The following is an 18,366-nucleotide window of genomic DNA, read 5'->3' as shown; positions in this document are numbered from 1 at the left end:
ACCTTAGGGTAAACAACACTTCGATCGAAATTCAAGCTCAAACTTGCCAGTCAGTTGTTCGCAAACTACCATTAAAAATTTGAAGCAAAAAACAGAATAGCAAATACTCCTCGAAAGAACGAATGGGGAAAAATTGGAAAACAAAATTTGTTTTCCAATTTTCCCCACTCGTTCTTTAAAAGCTTTAAACAGCGGCTTTCCCAAAAAATGAATGCGTACAAAAGAATGAATTTGAATGCGCGGCCGCCATATTGACGATTTAAACAGAAAGAGACAACATTTTGGGCCGAGGATATTTGATGATCACAACATTTACTCTTATTTAGAGCTTCTTTGGATTTCACACAGAAAGTTCTGGAGAAGAGGGTAAGCGGTATGCTTTTCAGAAAAAAAATGAAAATTAAGAACTTATGTCGTAAAGTCTGTAAATTTACTGGTGAACATGATAACTTTAAATTTTATTAATTTTCGGTAATTCATTTATAGAAATCTTTTCCGATGTTTCGTTGTTGTTCTCTCATTAGATTTCGCTTCATGTAGGGTAGGGTTTATTTTGCATGGATGAAAAGGGAATCTACGGATGCACAGACACATTTTGAGTTGACCCTGGAAGCGAGTTGTGGCTGTGACAGAGAAATACAATGCCATCCAACGTGACGAATTTCAACATAAGGGATGTATGGAAAAATAACATGGAGGAGGAATTCGCCAAAATTCGAGATATAGTCGAAAATTATCCCTATGTTGCTATGGTGAGTGTTATAACCACAGTAGAACTGATTCCTGAAGAGTTGTTATTGAACTTGCCATGGTATAGGTGGAAGATTCACTTGAAGTTACAAAATGTTGTGAAAACATAATTCAATTCAGCAAGTACAGCTAGAGAGTTGTGGGGTGGTGCAGTGGTGTTCAACAAGCAGCCCTTGTTGAATTCATGGATCGTTCATACTCAGGTAACTTGAGCTTGTTGCTCAAGGATGCCGTCAGTCCCAGGAGTAAATGGGTTAAATGGAGGGGACATTTATCCATACTACACTCAAAATAGCTGTTGTGGGACAGGATTTCATTGAATGCATTGCTCTTGATGCAATATCTTGGAAAAAAAGTGAGACTATTTTTACATAGGAAACATGTAAGGTCTTCCTAGAATTTGAGATTGGCTAGAAGGTCTAAGGTTAAATTGTCTAATATTTTTTTGACTTATGATTCTTGCAGGATACAGAATTTCCTGGTGTTGTGGCAAGACCTATTGGAGAGTTTCGTAGCACATCTGATTATCAATACCAACTTCTCAGGTGTAATGTGGACTTGCTAAAGATCATTCAACTTGGCTTATCATTTTACAATGAAAAGGGACAACAAGCCCCTGTTGGAGCTACTAGTCAGTTTAACTTCAAGTTTAACCTAACGTAAGTCAGATTATACATGTGAATTTATGAGGAATATGCTCACACACCTATGACTTTCTTTGACATATGCCTCAGGGTATTTTGTGAGAGATAATTGCTGTATTAAAATCTTAGTGAAAATTGTCACGGTACAAAAAAAGAACTGTAGTTAAACTTTCCTGCATCGTTGATATGATTGAATTTGCCCCCTGGGCTCTAACGTTTATGGCCAACGGCAAACAGGAAACGGCAGGCTCTGGCTTATCATAAAAGCGTGAAAATTCTGTCATTCTAACTTGTCTTGTGCCTTTGAGAATTGCTTGATATCTGGAGCTACAGTGTAACAGGACAGAAATGAGCTAGTATCAAGCAGGGTTCTTACATTTTTGGCAAACCCTAATTATTTCACCCCAACGTTTGCTGTTGACGTAAACTTCATGCTTTTCCTCTCTATTTTTGGCAATTGGTTGCATTTTGATTACCCTGGATGCCAGAGGTCTTCTCTGGTACCCAGGGTACATTTTGATTTGATTTCTGTGCAGTGTCCAAATTTAGTGCCCAGCACTAAATACAGTTGACACTTAACCAGGCTCCCCAGATTTTTTGGGCTGTGCGCTAGCTGGGCACTAGTATGGCGCGTAAAGCCTGAATCATGCAATGTTTTTCTGAATTTTGTGACGTCAGCGTGATCAAATCTGAAAAATTAACTGCTAATTTTCTTGTGTTCCCTTTGGTAAATGTTTCTAAAAATTGGCTGAGTTCTTGACACATACAGTTCCTATAAATGTACCCTATACTTGCATTTGTTTAAATCTGTCAGGGCTACTCAAATATATTTAGAAAAATGGCAAATTACACAATACTGGCAAAACCGTATGGTTACGAACTTGACTTTTTACACTTTAAAATGTCAGGCAACATTATTTCCATAATGTGGCAAAGAATAAAAAAAGTTTCACCGAAGAAAAGCATAAATATTAAGGAATTTAGGTCAAAAAATTAAGAAGAATATATTTGGCTGTCAGTAGATGTGATGTTGCCATGGTAACAGCCATAATTAACCCATTGACTCCCGGGGGTTCCCCATTGACGAGTAAAATCGGCGTTAGACAGGGTAAGTCTGGCCAGTTTAGGCCGGTTTGGACGTCAAAGGGTTAAAAAAAAAAATTAATTAACACCCAGAAAATAAGCCTTATTATATTGGTACCCATGCTGGTAAATCTCTACAGGAAAAACTTTAAGAGAAATTAACTAGGTTTCCTTTTGTAACTCATGCCCTGTAGTGAGGGTATTCGCAAATACTCTAGGGAGCCACCTTAAATGATATGGAAATACCTGGAACAAAATGAAGGTTCTAAATCGTTTCTCAGCCGGATGGTTCTGTAATAAAATGTTTGCTGTCTGGAAGCTGTTCTAAAAAGAGGAATGTTAAGTTTCTCGCTCGTAGTCTTACATTTGCTTACTTGCTCTCGGGTAATGAACTGGTCTGTTAAATTCTTAGAGGCTTGCCCTGTCATTCATTTGAAGAGCCCACCTTCAACCGACAGGCGTTGCGTGCTGTGGTAGAATTTTCATGTATGAAAATCCCGCCAGTAGCTGAAATTCATCCAATCAGATTGCAATGATAAGAAATGCGAATTTCCATAACAAAAACAAATGGTCGAAAAACCTGTCAGTTGAAGGTGGGCCTTAAAAGGCCATGTTAGCTTGACGATAAAGGAGATGCTCCTTAACAGGTAGCCAGCCAGGACAGCCTTTTTAATAGGGGAGTTACATGATCGTATTTGCTTGTGCCGCTAACAATCTGGCAGGCAAAGTTTTGAACAGCCTGCCATTTCTGTATATTCTTATCAGTCATGTTGGCCCAAACATTTGAACAGTAATAAATTTTACTGAAAAGTAGGGCATTTATTTCAGTTAACAGTGAGCTTTTGTCGAGACAATGTTTGACATGGTTAATTTGCACAAGGCGTGCAATGCATTTTGACACGGTTGACGTAATATGATTGTTGAAAGACAAGTTTGGATCCAGGATTACGCCAAGGTCTTAAGCTGATTGTACGGGGTAGATGTCCTTTCCGATCAGAGACAAACGAAAGTCATGAAGTTTTGAAGTCATCAGTCGGCTCCCGAAAATGATTAATTTCATCTTATCTGGATTTAGCAATAACCGATTTCTAAAACACCAGTTGCGCACTTTGAGGAGGTCCTACATGTAAGTGGAGTGTGATGATCGAGAATCTCACTAAGACTCACATGCATTGAATTTGTCATCAACTTCATTGAATACTTCCAAAATAGACCAAGGTCCACAAGAAGTATCAAGCAGAAATGCATCTGCATTATAGCTTCTAAAACTTCTTGTTGTGAAAGTTCATAATTATTATCATTATGAAGCCCAAATGACTTAGAGGAAAACTTCTCAAGATTATTTTCAATTTATCTCCTATTTCAGAGAAGACATGTATGCACAGGACTCTATAGATTTACTAAATCGAGCTGGCATCCAGTTCAAAAGACATGAAGAAGAAGGAATCGATGTCAGCGATTTTGCGGAACTTCTAATAACATCAGGGCTTGTACTTAACGAAGATGTCAAGTGGTTATCATTTCACAGGTAAAGTTGTACTAGACATATGGCGATTGAATACTTTGTTTATAGCCAAAGTGCAGTCCTTTTTACCTGAAAGTATACCTCTCCAACTGATATTTAGGAGGTAACCACTTGGTTACCAAGAAATTGTGGTAAAACTGAATTTGGAACTTGTACTTCTGAATATGGCTCCAGCCAGTGGTATAAGCTGGATTTAAACCTGTTGCAACCATGGGCAAGACCAATACTCTTAGCACTGAATCACACTGCCTCTAAAAGTGCTTTAATCATAAATTTTTTACGGATGTTCATCAGCTGAAAGCCCTTTAACCCAGGGCATTTGAGATGTCGATGGGTTACCGGTAACCTTATCCCGCCTACTAAAGTGCAACAGATTTTACCCATCAATGGGAACATGTTCAGGGGTGAATGCCAAAGGGTCATCAACTTTCACATCCACTCGGAAACTATGTCCCCTTTTAGATGAATTCCGAAAAAGAAAAGTCAAATAAGAGAAAATGAGTTACCACAAGTCTTCAGTCCCTAAATAATCGATTATCTGATGAGTATCTTAGCAGCATCAGTTCTGTTGCTTTCCCATAACACTTTTTTAATTTTTATCTTTCAGCGGTTATGATTTTGCATACTTATTAAAAGTCCTCACAGCACAGAACTTACCTGGTGAAGAGTCAGAATTCTTTGACCTTCTGAAGTTATATTTTCCAAATATTTATGATGTAAAATACCTAATGAAGAGTTGTAAAAGTCTTAAAGGTGGTTTACAGGAAGTAGCTGAGTTGCTAGAGGTATGCACAAGTTGTTGTTAGTTTATTGTAGTAGAGTGCTGTAAGTAATCTTGTATTTTGTTATTAGTAAATGTGCAAAAAAAGGCATATCGAGATTCTTTAAAGTTTGTGGCCCTCTGAAGTAGGTGAACATATGGGAGGAAGCATGAGTGAGCAGTTGAAGCGTCTGCAACCAATTCAAGCTATGCTCTGATCACCAGCTAATCTCATTCTGGTTTAACTCGTTTGTTGCAACTGTAAAATTGCCAACTGGTCTGATTCCCCACTAGATGGATTCTTAAAGTTTTCAAATTTTTGATTATCTCTGTGCTTTGTTTTATTTGTCCTCAGAGAACCTCTGCAATCAAACATTTTTATTTATTGGTACAAAATTCGTGTACTTGAACTAACAATGAACTAGTCAATTTATTTGCATTACTGGTAGTTGTGTACTTTATTATTGCAGTAGCATCAGTCTTAAATGAATTCTTGTTTGAGACGTCTACAAAAATAATGCAGTGTATTGTTCTTTGAATTTCAGCTAGAGAGAGTAGGACCCCAACATCAAGCAGGGAGTGACAGTCTTTTAACTGGAAATGCATTTTTTAGAATGAGAGAAGTATGCCCCCATTTTTAACATAACATAGAAACAGACAGTTGTCATAATGTGTGATCTAGTCAGTCAGTCAACAATAATTTATTAATCCTTTTTGTTAGCGTTTTTATCCTTTTATCCTTCATGTAGGTGTCAGTCATAAGATAACTTGTCATGCTAATTGCTAGAAATATTAGTTTATAATTATAAATTAATAATAATTGTAAAACTCATTAATAATTCATGAGGGTGCAAACCAATCCCAGCTATTTAGTTTTCATTAACTTTTGATACAGATCTCTAATGATTAAAATAACAATACTTTGCATTCAATTTAATGTATTCATTTCACAAGCAGGACAAAATATTCGCGTCTGATCTGTATGGACGTTTACAATGGCTCGCCTATCGGCTCGCCATTGTAAACGCCCATACAGATCTCCCGCTCATATTTTATCTACTACTTATTATTACAGTACTTTTGGGATTTAGCGATGTATGCATGAGACTGAATACTGACAGTTTTAATTGTGTTACCTACATGTACAATGACGAATAGAAATGAACTGTCTTGAGCATTGCCTCATAATGATACATTTTCCATGCTTTGTTCAAATTTTAGATGTTTTTTGAAGACAACATAGATGATGCTAAGTATTGTGGACATCTTTATGGTTTGGGAACATCATACGTAAACGGAGGACAAGCATATAGTGGACCAGCATCAAACAGCAACTCAAATAATTCTTCTTGATCTTAAGTATACATCCTGTCACAGTCATGTCTTTGGGCTTGTCCTTTGATTTTCCAAAAAGAGTTTTTGATAAAGTCGAAGGATATGCTTGTACAAGACTTCCTGTACTATCATAGATACAGATTTTAATTTCTTTAATCTTAACAAGATTTTTAACTGTTCCTTAGTCTCAAAATATTTGGTTTTTGCCAGCATTCCTGTTCCAATAGGTGTTGGTTGCAAGTTTTTAAGATAGAGGATTGTTAATTGGGGAGTTGACAATATATATTGCCCTATGAGTTACAAGATGTTTTGCCGTTCATGTGAAATCATTCTTATGAGGCTGCTGTTTTTTTGCCTACTGTAGAGATGGAGGGTTGGGAGGTGATTAAAACTGCTTCCCAGATTTATGCACTTTTGCTAATGTCAAGTTGTTGAAAAACTTCTTTTCCTCCAGAAATAAGGATGAATGAACAGAGTTACTTCAGCTATCCTAGGTTTTTTTTGTTTTGAATGTCAGCATTTTTTATACATGACCTTGAAATGATTCTACTCTGACAAAGTCAAATCAAACAGAGGATGCTCTCTTTTATCACACACATCAAGGATCCCAAGGGTCTGATAACTTATAAAGGACCCTCTTCTTGAATGTTCAAACTCAATGTAAATTATTCCGAGGAGATGGTCTACACATATGAGAGAACTTTGATTAATCAAAAAAGTGTCATGCCCATGGGATCCTAGTTTTCACTGAATCAGGTCAAAGAGGATCATCCGAAAGAAATTCTTGCCAGTTGCAATGGGCTTTCTTCAATTCCTGTTCATTTTTAGTTTCCTTGAAAGGTAAAGCTGATGGTACCCTTCAGTTGCTGATTTGCACAGAATAAATTCAAACATGACTTCTAGTTTTAAATTTGATGAAATATGTGGTTTTCTAAGTTATAGCTGATAACTCTCCTAGTGTAGTACATTTTTTAATTTCAATTAGTGTATAGAAAGTTGTGTTTTAAATGAGAATTGAGGATGCCAAGGAGAATTAGCCAGGAACAAGGATGCTCGCAATTTTCAGCTATGATCATCAAGAAGTTGCAACTTTTTATATTGTTTTTAGATTTAACTTGTTTGTTATGGAAAAAGGAAATTATATAGCATACTTATTGGCAGAAGAATAAATTCATTTTAGAACCAATGTGATTAGTGTTTGGTTCCTACCAAAGTTGCAGAGTGATGTATTATTGATGAGGGATATATTTTTTTGTAAAATTTGCTTCACCACATCTTTATCATTCTTTTTGCTATCTATCAAGTGCACAACTCTTTAACAGCAAGAAGGAAGACATGTATCACGAAAAAGACCTCTAAAAGTTCTGTTTCTACGGTTTTTACACCTCTGTAAAAAGATATATTGACATACATTCATAAACGTCAACTCTGTAAGTAGTAGTAGTAGTTCCTATAGGAGATTTTGGAAGGAAATTGTCATTAAAAGTTCAAATTGATGCTGAAACAAAGACACTTCTGTTTCTGATTTTTCCCAAGTTGAAATGAGGCCCACCTTCAACCAACAGGCTTTTCAACCATTTGTTTTTGTCTTGAAAAGTTTGCATTGTACTGATCTGACTGAATGAATTTCAGCTTTGTTGGGATTTTCATATGAAAATAATTATTGTTCCACAGCATGCTATGCCTGTAGGGTGATCTTGGGCCTTTAAAAGGACACTCCCAAATGCCACATTTCAAAGCAAAATTGATGATTATGTTTAGACAATTTCATGTTGTCACTGCCAAGGTGAATTTTAATCTTAGGTTTGAAAGAATCATTTTGAAACATACATTGTAGTTTTTCATGGAGTGATTAAACCATTGACTCCTGGGGGTTCCCCATTGAAGAGTAAAATACTCTGGCATTAGACAGAGTAAGGGTTAATTAGCTTATAACCCTCCTGCTTTAATTTCTTCAATTTAGGGAAAGAAGTAGCCAACTTCTGGGTACTTATTGAAATTACTGCATGTAGTATCAAGGCGTGTAGCGATCCAATTGATGTTTCACAATAAGCTCAATGATGCACACATTTTGATTGGTTCTCATCTATGATTTATGACAGGATAGATGCATAGCTGATCTTGTCATCATCAAAAACTTTTAATTCTCTATTACATAATTGAACATAATAGATTCCGTATTCAGTAACAGCTCACAAAGACATCAAAATGACGTAAGTACATCAGTGACACACTCAGTCATAGCCTCATTTTGCTACTCTTTTGGTCTTAATAGGTTGTCTCTCGAACTCGAAAATAACATTAACAAAGCACAAAATGAGTTGATGGTTTGAAGCCATCAGTTGTAGTTGAAATGAACAAGTGTCAACGGTGGACATGCATGTGGCTCTGAAGTTTAAAGTCTGAGGCACACACACGGCCACAGGTCGGGCATGGCGTGTCACTGGTTGTAATTGAGGCGTCCATTGCTGTTTTACGGTACACAGGCAGCGGTCGTGCTCGAAGTTTCTAGTAGCGCTCTGGACAGTTGCTCACCATCCAGATCTTATTACGATGCCACAAATCAAGGAACATCCACTCCACTCCTTCTCCACCAATGTTTTCAATGTCCATGGAATCTCTTACAAGCCGACCTCAGGGGCTCGTTGCAAACATGCTAATGGTAAAACTGTCAATACTTGTGGCAACAACTCAGCAAGATGAACAATCATGGCTCAAATGAGGCCATCAATTTCTTTAGCTCTTTATTAAGCTCAAACTTTTTCATTACAAGAATTCAAGGACTTCCCCAATGACTTTCAAGCATCATGACTTCTAAAGCACATGCCAAAATAATCTGAGGTATCAGCCTTTCCTGAGGGATAAGGGGTCATGTAGCTCCTTCTAAGAAACACCTGATGCTCAGGCTAGTGCCTAGAGGCAGGTGCTCAAGTATTAAACCCTGCGCTCAGTCGTTTAGAGGGAAATGGCCATGTTTAACTTGATTGGGTCACGATTGTGCAAATATGCTGCACCGGGATTTGCCCAGTAGATAATCCTATCCACCTTTACCCAACAATACAACTTCTGCTATTTCTTTTGCACACTCCTTTTATAATCCACACTCTTTACTCTTCCACTACACAGGCTAAAAAATTTCAAGCCTCAAGGATCTAAGTTTCAGATGCTGCAGCTTCAATGGACTGGTATAAGATGCAGCTTCTGGCTCCTCAGCGCCCATTATTGTTTTCAGAACCAATAATAAGAGCTGTTGTAATAGCTGCATCTTGGTCCCAAGTAAGGCTTATGAATGTCTTTTTTCCACCCCAACATTAACATTGCAGCATTGACAAAAACTAGGCACGCAGTGCATACATGTGGTAGTAACTGGATACACTGCATTATTCCACAACTGTCAAGCTGAGCTGCCTTTTGTTTTCCAGGAGATTCAAGTTGTTGTTTTGGTATTGTAAATCATTATAGTGCCATGGTAGATGTGTTAAGGTAAATAGGTCCCTGAGAAGACATGTGCACTTACAGTGCACCACCACAAAATGGAAAACTGCTATGAAAATGCTCAACCAACTTTATCAGAAAATTGAAAAATTTTATTCAACCTTATATTAAATGGGCTATAAAGATAATTACCATTATGACCAGAAATCCCAGTAAAACTTCCTCTCCTTTTTTAACAAGAACTTGCAGTGAACTTTTCATAGCTTGAAATGCCCTTAGAACTGGAGCTACATGTATTTCACCAAAGGAAGTACAAGCAGCTTTCTCCTTTTTAAAATAAGCCCTCTGGATTGAATTTCAAAGTTGCTTAACTTCATCCAGTGGGCAAGTCATTATCTGACAGTTTAAACTTGTGCAAAGATTCCAGTATTTGTCCAGGTAAAGGCACAGTATATGAAAACCTCAATGGGTCCTGAGTAGCAACTGTACAAAACAACAAACAGTCTGCCGCTAAAGAGGAACTAAGGAGCTCTTTCTTGAGCCCTGCACACTAATGCAACCAAAAATAACACTTGAACTCATTTAGGAGACAAGTTATCAATAACACCAAATTTTCTGATGCCAGAACAAAAACATGGTAGGGGGTAATCATTTCTTGCTTTACAAAGACATCTATCTCAAACATGTTTTCAGTATTTATTATTCTAAAATATTGTACTCTTTCACCCTGTAATTTTTGATTACACTTATTTACAAAATTATTTATAACATTTCTTAGCTCAAACTCGACACCATGTTTTACCAACTTGCAAATACAAGCTTTGGATTTGAAGAAAAAAACAAACAACAATATTACGAGTGTCAGAAAAACAAAAGGTTCAAATATCAAGAATGTTTTCTCTACAATTGCCTCTTGCAGAAAACACAGTAAGCACAATCCATAAGATGAATAATGTTTTTGTGTCTCTGACACTGGATTCTCTTTCGACCAACAAAAGATCCACCACAACGCTTGCAAAGTATAGTCTCTGGAGACCTATAACAGTTGCACTCCTAGAAAATTGATCGGAAAAAAACAAGTATGACACAAAGCATCACAAGATAAAATTAGGGACCTTTAGATTCTAGGACGAGGACTAGAATAAGTACGAGATCTGACTGCCCGTTTTTACCAAAATCCTTAGTAAAATTTATAACCCGGATGATTAATCTTACTCTTTATTGGCAGCATACATGTAGGTTACTCAGTTATTCTTGGTAATCGCTAGTTGTTGTCCTTCAGTAGCATTTGGAGTAATGATTCCAAGTTCGAGCGAGGCCTAACACTACTGTGAAGTTCTTGTACCCAATTATTCCATCAGGGATCAACCCTAGTATTGGAATTGGGCCACACACAAGGACAGAGAAAAACTCTGACAGGGGTGGGATTTGAACCCACGACCTTCGGATTAGATCACCGCTGCTCTACCGACTAAGCTACAAGGCCAGAATGGGAGCTGGCCGTGGGTATGTGAGATGTTATTCACAAGGACAAGTTAGCACGTTCAGTTATTCTTATTGCTGGTAACCAAGCCTTTTCCTGATCGAAAAATACCAAAACTACTACCGACAACCGTGTTGGCGACTAATAGTAATAATAATAATAATCATCATCATCATCATCATCATCATCATTGTAATCTCCAGTTATTCAAGTTTCCAGCATATACTGCAGAGCACAATAATTTGTGAGTCCATAAATCAAATAAAAAAATGCGGTTAGGACTGGGCTAACCCACCTTTCGTGGACACTTGTTTGCTTGCACAATGTGCAATCGTGGCAGTTAACTACGGGAACCTGACCTTAAAAAAGGCATGATTTGTGATACTATGTATGCTTCGTAAAATATACTCAGGACGCTTTCCATTTCACGGAACTGACCAGCCAGACCGGGCATTTGGAAAGAGTAACTCTACCACGCCTTCAAATTAACACACTTCGACGAGGACATATATAATACTCCTCCAGAAGAATTATCATGCAAGTGTTCCTTCAAATTCATTGTTGTACCGACGGGTCTGGTCGGTCAGTTGTGACAAAAGGAAAGCGCCCTTAGTCGCTCCCAAATTATTTATCATAGTAAACACGTGTGACCTAAGGCAATGACGTCTTGACGTCCTTTTAAAATTTTAAAGCCAAGGTAACAGTGATATACGAAACTGTGTCGCCGGTTATTTAAAATCCACCTTTTGAACCACATTGGCCTGATGAAAAACTGTTAGTGGAACCAAGGAGAAAGGTTGATACCGAGTGTACTAAGGCGCACACAAAAATGATTCCATCGGATCACTTTGATCGGGTGAAAAATGTTAAAGTTTGTTAACCATGGAAGGATGCACTTCAAAAGGCCTGTAATACTTCTAACAAGGCGTATAGGAACAATAAGTTTTAAGCTAACCTGAAACGACCTTCAGTCACGAAATGACCAGACTCCAAAGGTGTGAGAATTATGACAATTACACGAATGCGTGCGCTCGGCTTTAAAAACTTCCAAATAATGTTTAGAAACATTTAGCAAATGAGCACAAATTTCACAGTTACCTCGTTGTTCTTTTGTGTCTCAGATATCTTTGGTACTTTCATATCTTGTCTTGACTCATCAGCTAAAAAATTAGAGGTTTCAACGTTTGCAATAAGCTCAATCCATGTTATGAACTTGAAGAAACTTATGAGCTCGCAAATCACAACGGCGTCTTCCGTTTCACCACAAAATAAAACAAAACGGCCACCTAGAATCTCAATTCCTTCCCGCAACGCTTACCTTTAACCGGACAGTAGTACATAAGCTCTTTATTCATTTTCTTCTATCTTTATTCCGGATCTCCAGACAGAGCTCTCCTCCGCGAGCAGTAGCTAGCAGTGACAGCTCTCACTGACAGCTCTCACGTGTGATCTTGGGTTTGGCGCCACCGGAAGACAATCTTTGCTCTCATTGGCCAGTTAACGTGTTTTAAAATTACGCTCGTTTTGATTGGCTGTAACTCTAGAGAATAACTATGAGAGGGAATGAGAGTGTGATTTGAAGTGCTATTTTCTATCCATGTAAACCATGTGAGCGTTAGCCGTAAACGTAACCCCTTGTACTTGTACATATTCATTGCCGTGAATTTGAGATCTTCAATTTCTACGACCTGCTCCCGTCTGACCTTATAGCTCAGTCGGTAGAGCAGCGGTGATTATACCCCCGAAGGTCGTGGGTTCAATTCCACCGGCCACCCTGGTCAGAGGTTTTCTCTGTCCTTGAGTGGGCCCATTGCCATTAGTAGGGCTAACGCATGCATGGTTTTCATGGATAGAAAATAGCACGTCACATCACCCTCTCAAATATAAGTGCTACACCGCCAACGTTTCCATAAACGTAACCCCTTGTACTTGTAACTCTAGGGCACTCGTTTATTCTTTTTTCGTTGGCCAGAAAGCAGTGATGACAAACATGCGATACAAATTATATTTTCCTTAACATTTCGTATGCCTCAACATACGTAATGAGAAGTGACACTTAACCGTAAAGTTAGGGCTAAAGGGTAAATTAGTAAAGAAGCAGCTTTTCACTTCTAACGTATTCATTCAAGGTCGGCTCACTTCAAAGGATTACTCAATGATTTAAATATACATCGGCTCTTACGGACCACGTCACGTCAACTGATGAAAAATTTAATATGGGGTCACTTTCAAATTTTAGCTTAAGGTAGATCTGATACACATTGTAAAATTAAAGAGACACTTCTGATCAATGTGTATCAGATCGACCTTCAGCTAAAATGTGAAAATTATCCCATATTAAATTTGTGACCAGTTGACGTGACGTGTTTCATAAGAGCCGATGTATATAACCATTGTATTGATTAACCCTTTGAAGTGAGCCGCCCTTGAATGAATACCAAATTTAATACAGGTGTAATCAAATAAGCGCCGCTCCCGAACAAGCGCCTTGGTCCCAATGCGGCGCCTATTCGAGGAATTTCGTCAAATTAAAAAAAAATTAAAAAGTAACTATAAAACAAACCATGGGGAATTTCTTTGCATCAAAAACGATGTTCTTCAGTTCATAGCGATTGTATTTCACTCCTCAACCATTAATTAAAATGCCGCAATGGTGACCATCAAAAGATGTTTCTGTAAATTAATCTCCGTACAGAAATAATTCTGTGGCGTCCAATTTTTAAATAAGCGCCACAATTGAGGCGCGAAAATTAAATAAGCGCCGCGGCGCTCATTTGAGTAAACACAGTACGTTATAGCAGTGAAAAGCTGCTTCTTTACTTGTATACAGTCACCCTTTTCGACTTTTATCACGTAATAACCCTTATGCGTGATGACGTATGACTAACTGATTTCACCACCAAGCCTCGAATTCAAAAATCAAACGTGTACATGTAATTTTAGGCCCGATTCACGCGGTACCGGACGAATGTTCTACCGGTTGAAAATTCGTGCAATTAGGGGTTAAGTTCACGCGGACGCTAAACGTACGAAAATTTAGACGCCTCATCGTTAAAAAATTTGAACGCCCAAATCGGGGACTAATTTCTAGCCGGTACAGTCGAGAATTTAACTGGCGCGCTGTGAACACCTTGTGCACGGCAAAGGTGTCGTTGCATGGATGCGTGGTAACTCAGCTACCATCGTTACCGTTTCTCTTTCTTGACGCCATTTTGGATTTCGTAAGGTAGCAATCTGCGGATGAACAGATAGTAAGAACCACTGACAAAGGTTAAACTTTAATCCGGTTAGTCAGTTCCCTGTGAACAGAGCGAAAATATTGCACTGTTCCGTGCGAACAAAATGGCCGGTCAAATTTTTCAACCGGAGAAAATTCGTCCGGTACGTGTGAATCGGGCCTTAGCTTGAGCTGACTCCCAGAGGAACAAACTTGTAAAGAAAACCCACTTACGAACAGTATTAAGTGTAAAGACGATGTGAAAAATTTTGTGCAAACGAGGCTTGGTGGTGAATTTTTGAGCACATACCGTCATCATACATAAGGCCTATTTATTATTAGTCACTTAACTTCTATATTTTTTATTTCATTAGTTATCTAACTTTACAGTTAAGTGTCACTTCTGATTATGTATGTTGAAGCATACGAAATGTCAAGTAAAACATAATTTGTATCACATTTTTGTCACCGCTGCTTGTGTTTTATTTCCGCTTGAATATGCATGCATAAGGATAAAGTGCTCAACAAAATTTGGGAGAAATTGAATCAAATCACATGACAATAAAGCAGACCAAGTCAAATCATATCAAATCAAACGTTGGTTTGTGGCGAGAGGAAAAAAACCGAAGCCTCTCGGAGCAATCAACGCTGGTTGACGGATACAAAGGTGTAAGGCGAAAGTTTTTCTCTTCTGTGCCAACCTTGCTCCCCAGTTGCCACTCAAGAGAAAATCGCTCAAATGCACCAAAATTATTCAAAACAAACAAACATGAAAAAAAGCAGTCGAGTCTACCAGTAAAAAACGAAAATAAATGTAAACACCTTTTATTTAACCTTTATCTATAACATTGAAACAATAATTTATTTCACAAAAATAGAAATGGATAATTTATTTTAGTTTATATATTATGTTTGAGTTTTATTTTCCTCAGAAAAATAAGAAAAAGCGAGACAAGTGAACAAGCGCGTCATGAGCATTTCCACGCCTGAAGCGGTTTCCACACGTTCTTTGGTGAAGTGTTGTGGTTGCTACTTCGTAATCCTTTTTTGTATTCCATCAACATAAAAAAACAAGAAAATACTTGTTTCCTCTAAGGAAGAGGAATGATGAGTATCGTTAGAGATCGGAAGGATTGTTGGAAGTCATTTTTTGCGTTCTATTCAAAAGAAATTGTAATACGAGTTTGTCACATTCTGAAAGTTATATCTACAGGTACGAATTCCTTACTTGCTGCTTGTAGCCAAGTAATATCTGCTTATCATTGGTGTTTACTTATTGATGACACAAAAAAAAACCTTAAACTGAAAAAAAGAGGTAAGCAATGGCTAAGAAAACGGGTTAGATTCTCTGCACCACAGATAATGTAACAAAAGAATTTCTTAAAAAAATTAAAAAATATACTAGATAAAAATATTGAAAAGATAACAATTCAGACACCTTTTCAAATGATCGATATTTGATGATCCATTACATCGAGTGCATTGAAAAGTACATTACAATAGCAAATAAAACTATCATGGCTGAAAACAATCCCAGTTGAACTTTAATAAAAACACTTAATCCTTCCTCCATGTGGATAATTCTTTTATTTGTGACGTCGAGCTGGGAAGGAGAAAAAAAAAGCGTTTTGTTACTTTTTTCGTCATCAGGTTTCGCAAAATTACGAACTTTTCAAAAAGGAAGAGACGGTTTGATCCACACTTGCGTTTTTACACTTTTTTCACCCGTCCAACGTACACTACATACGAACATACTTAACTGACCACTCTTAGGGCCATTGAAACACAATCATAGAAACGACAGAACACAACAACAACTATAACAACTGTTACGAATCCAAACTGGTCGGAGGTAAACAAGTTGGCTATTACAGCACAAGTGCAGCCGAGAAGTTGAACCAGGGACGTCTACCAGGTTCAACAAGCGGTGGTTTTCCCCATAAATTAATGGGGAAAATGAGGATTCGTAACTAACAGCACGGACCGGCACGGTTAGTGAGACATTTATGATATCTCTGAGGTAATAAGGCGCACGGGAAAGGAAAGTAGTTGAAGTCAAACGGAACTTTTAACTGCAGCAAATTGTTGGCAAGGAAGGAGGTGAATAGTAGCAATGGACATTGGGAGTTTGAGTTGCCAATAACAGCGCGGCGCGTTCAACGTTATCCACTCCTTTAGTATATACTAATAAAAGATATCACCAGGAGCCCATCTGGAGCGTGCAACTTCCATACAGCGTCTGTGAAACGGCCTTTTTTTTACAAGTAGGTTTGTTTTTAGACTAGCCCTTCCCGCGAATTAGGTCAAAAAACAAAGGCAGTTCCGGTTCGGTGACCCTATGACGTCGGCTTAATTTCTTGTAATTGGTCATCGGGCCCCTGTGGGAGTCTCATTCGCGGGAAATTCAATCTAAAAATAACCTTACTTGTGAAAACGCCGTTGCAAGAAAATAGGTAAGTTGCACGCTCCGGTTGATGGGCTCCTGATATCACGCTTTGCACAGGGCCTTTGGAGATCCCGTCATTTATCATATTTCGTAAGTTTCTTCAGTCTTCGCTTAATCATCAAGTTTATCGTCTCGACCTGATAGTTTCGCTTTGTTCTGCTTGTCTGGCGTACGCTAGGATGCCCAGGACTTTAGAAAGGCGGCTCCTCGCACCAAATACGCGAAGTTAACCAACATTTGACTTTATTTCCGTTAACTGTTAATTTCAGTTTACAGTGTCCCCAATTAGTGCTCCAGCGCTAGAGCGACTAGACACTTGGTTAAGAAAAGAAGTGTTCAATGTGTTTATAACCTAAGAGAGAAAGCCAATGCTAATCGTAAACGGATTAAATGTTGATAAATACCAATAATAAATTGAACCCAACCTTTTTCTCGATATCGTTGAGTTGTCTTTGAAGTGATTCAATGTTGTCCATGGCCATACCTAAGGTAACCGGCTTTCCATCAGCAATGTCAAAATACTGACCTGAAGTTTGAGAACTGGACGCAACAAATCGGCATCGGAGTCTGAAGGAAAATGGATGATGACAACAAGCATTCGGCACATCTTAAATCAACCATTGCAATGCCTTAACGCCCCAGCCTCTTGACACCGCAATTGCATAATTATCACTCTTGACACCGCAAATTGCATAATTATCACTTCCGCGTCGCACTAGGCAAATTTTTTCCCGCGCTTCTGGCCGGTTGTCTCTTTCGTTACGCCTGCCTGTGCAGCGCAATCACACGACTACATGGTCAATCTCGTTCGGGACAGGGATCCCTCGCGTGAATTGCGGTTCGCGTTCGCCTCGCGATTGCCCTCGCTCGCTTAAAAAATCGCCAAAAACGAGATAAAAACGCGCAAGATAACAAACGCACATTCATTCTAACGTGTTTCTATTCTTTTTGTCCTCTCTGCCTCGCTATCAAGGTGGATATTGATATTTCGAAAATGGCCTATTCACGGCACCTTACGCTTAACTAGCTCTGATTGGGTGAAACTGTAGCGGAAGATTTTGCACAAATCACTAAGCGTAATCCTTGACTACCAACAACACCAAAGATATACCTCCCACACGCAGTTATACCTGTGCTCAACAATGTTTGTCTTGGGTAGCGTCTTCCACAATGCCGCCAGTTCACTCGGTGATTTCGCATCCTCTAATTCGGTCGACATCACCAAAAATTTGTCTCTAATAACACTCGCAGCATGTCCTGCAGTAAAAAAAGCCACCAGTTGATCGTAATGCATTCTTTTCAAGTCGATATGTCACGAATCAAGTAATAAAAATTATATGCAGTTTACTGGACAATGAATGGACATACGTCTTTACTTGAATAAGCGCCGCCTCCGAACAAGTGCCGTCCTCGAATAACCTCCGCATTTGGGACAAAAAGCAAATAAGTGCCGCGAGGAATTTCATCAATAAAAAAGAACGCTAAAAAGTAACTCTAACACAGCATGGGGAATTTCTTTGCATTAAAACCGATGTTCTTCTCCTCAAAGTGATTGTATTTCACTGCTCGTCCAAAAGGGCGACTGAACACAGTTTTTAAGCACTTAAACTTCCATTTCTGCCAGATTTATGCAGTGTTTGCCAAGAAGATCAAATTTGCTCATTGATTCTAAGTAAGTGCTACCACGA

The 18,366-nt window shown here is 38.4% G+C and overlaps 3 protein-coding genes across 5 annotated transcripts in view; 1 reads left to right on the top strand and 2 right to left on the bottom strand.

Annotated features, from left to right (window-relative positions):
- Positions 1 to 208: 208 nt before the first annotated feature.
- On the top strand, positions 209 to 7,283 carry LOC138000154 (CCR4-NOT transcription complex subunit 7-like). 3 transcript variants are annotated; one of them, XM_068846353.1, is made up of 7 exons: positions 209 to 366; positions 541 to 752; positions 1,216 to 1,409; positions 3,844 to 4,005; positions 4,610 to 4,787; positions 5,308 to 5,385; positions 5,984 to 7,283. In XM_068846353.1, the coding sequence occupies exons 2-7, from the start codon at positions 642 to 644 to the stop codon at positions 6,113 to 6,115; spliced, it is 855 nt and encodes a 284-aa protein (XP_068702454.1). In that variant the 5' UTR covers positions 209 to 366; positions 541 to 641; the 3' UTR covers positions 6,116 to 7,283. The 3 variants fall into 3 exon arrangements, with proteins under 3 accessions (XP_068702454.1, XP_068702456.1, XP_068702455.1); XM_068846355.1 differs by having other exon boundaries at positions 210 to 366; positions 525 to 752; XM_068846354.1 differs by having other exon boundaries at positions 237 to 366; positions 546 to 752.
- Positions 7,284 to 10,249: 2,966 nt separating this feature from the next.
- On the bottom strand, positions 10,250 to 13,125 carry LOC137999055 (uncharacterized). The gene is made up of 3 exons (XM_068844883.1): positions 12,334 to 13,125; positions 12,114 to 12,175; positions 10,250 to 10,585 (listed from the first exon to the last, which is right to left on the bottom strand). Exons 1-3 carry the CDS (start codon positions 12,368 to 12,370, stop codon positions 10,433 to 10,435), a joined length of 252 nt encoding a protein of 83 aa, XP_068700984.1. The 5' UTR covers positions 12,371 to 13,125; the 3' UTR covers positions 10,250 to 10,432.
- Positions 13,126 to 15,023: 1,898 nt separating this feature from the next.
- LOC138000149 (motile sperm domain-containing protein 2-like) overlaps positions 15,024 to 18,366 on the bottom strand; it is a 36,201-nt gene continuing 32,858 nt past the window's right edge. The window contains exons 18-20 of the mRNA XM_068846346.1: positions 17,809 to 17,935; positions 17,104 to 17,245; positions 15,024 to 15,835 (exon numbers count right to left, since the gene is read on the bottom strand). Coding sequence (XP_068702447.1) covers positions 15,701 to 15,835; positions 17,104 to 17,245; positions 17,809 to 17,935 — 404 coding nt within the window. The 3' untranslated portion in view covers positions 15,024 to 15,700. The remainder of the gene's footprint in view (positions 15,836 to 17,103; positions 17,246 to 17,808; positions 17,936 to 18,366) is intronic.

The sequence above is a fragment of the Montipora foliosa genome, chromosome 4 (assembly GCF_036669935.1).
Source record: "Montipora foliosa isolate CH-2021 chromosome 4, ASM3666993v2, whole genome shotgun sequence".
NCBI classification, from domain to species: Eukaryota; Metazoa; Cnidaria; class Anthozoa; order Scleractinia; family Acroporidae; genus Montipora; species Montipora foliosa.
Note: the sequence above shows the minus strand (reverse complement) of the source record. Positions and strands in the feature narration are given on the sequence as shown.

Excerpts from the sequence above, each read along its gene's own strand:
- LOC138000154 (XM_068846353.1), top strand. The coding sequence starts at position 642 with ATGCCATCCAACGTGACGAATTTCAACATAAGGGATGTATGGAAAAAT. Across the intron at positions 4,006-4,609 it reads AAGTGGTTATCATTTCACAG|CGGTTATGATTTTGCATACT; the intron begins GTAAAGTTGTAC and ends TTTATCTTTCAG. Across the intron at positions 4,788-5,307 it reads AAGTAGCTGAGTTGCTAGAG|CTAGAGAGAGTAGGACCCCA; the intron begins GTATGCACAAGT and ends TTTGAATTTCAG.
- LOC137999055 (XM_068844883.1), bottom strand. The coding sequence starts at position 12,370 with ATGAATAAAGAGCTTATGTACTACTGTCCGGTTAAAG. Across the intron at positions 12,176-12,333 it reads GTACTACTGTCCGGTTAAAG|CTGATGAGTCAAGACAAGAT; the intron begins GTAAGCGTTGCG and ends CTAATTTTTTAG. Across the intron at positions 10,586-12,113 it reads AGACACAAAAGAACAACGAG|GAGTGCAACTGTTATAGGTC; the intron begins GTAACTGTGAAA and ends TCAATTTTCTAG.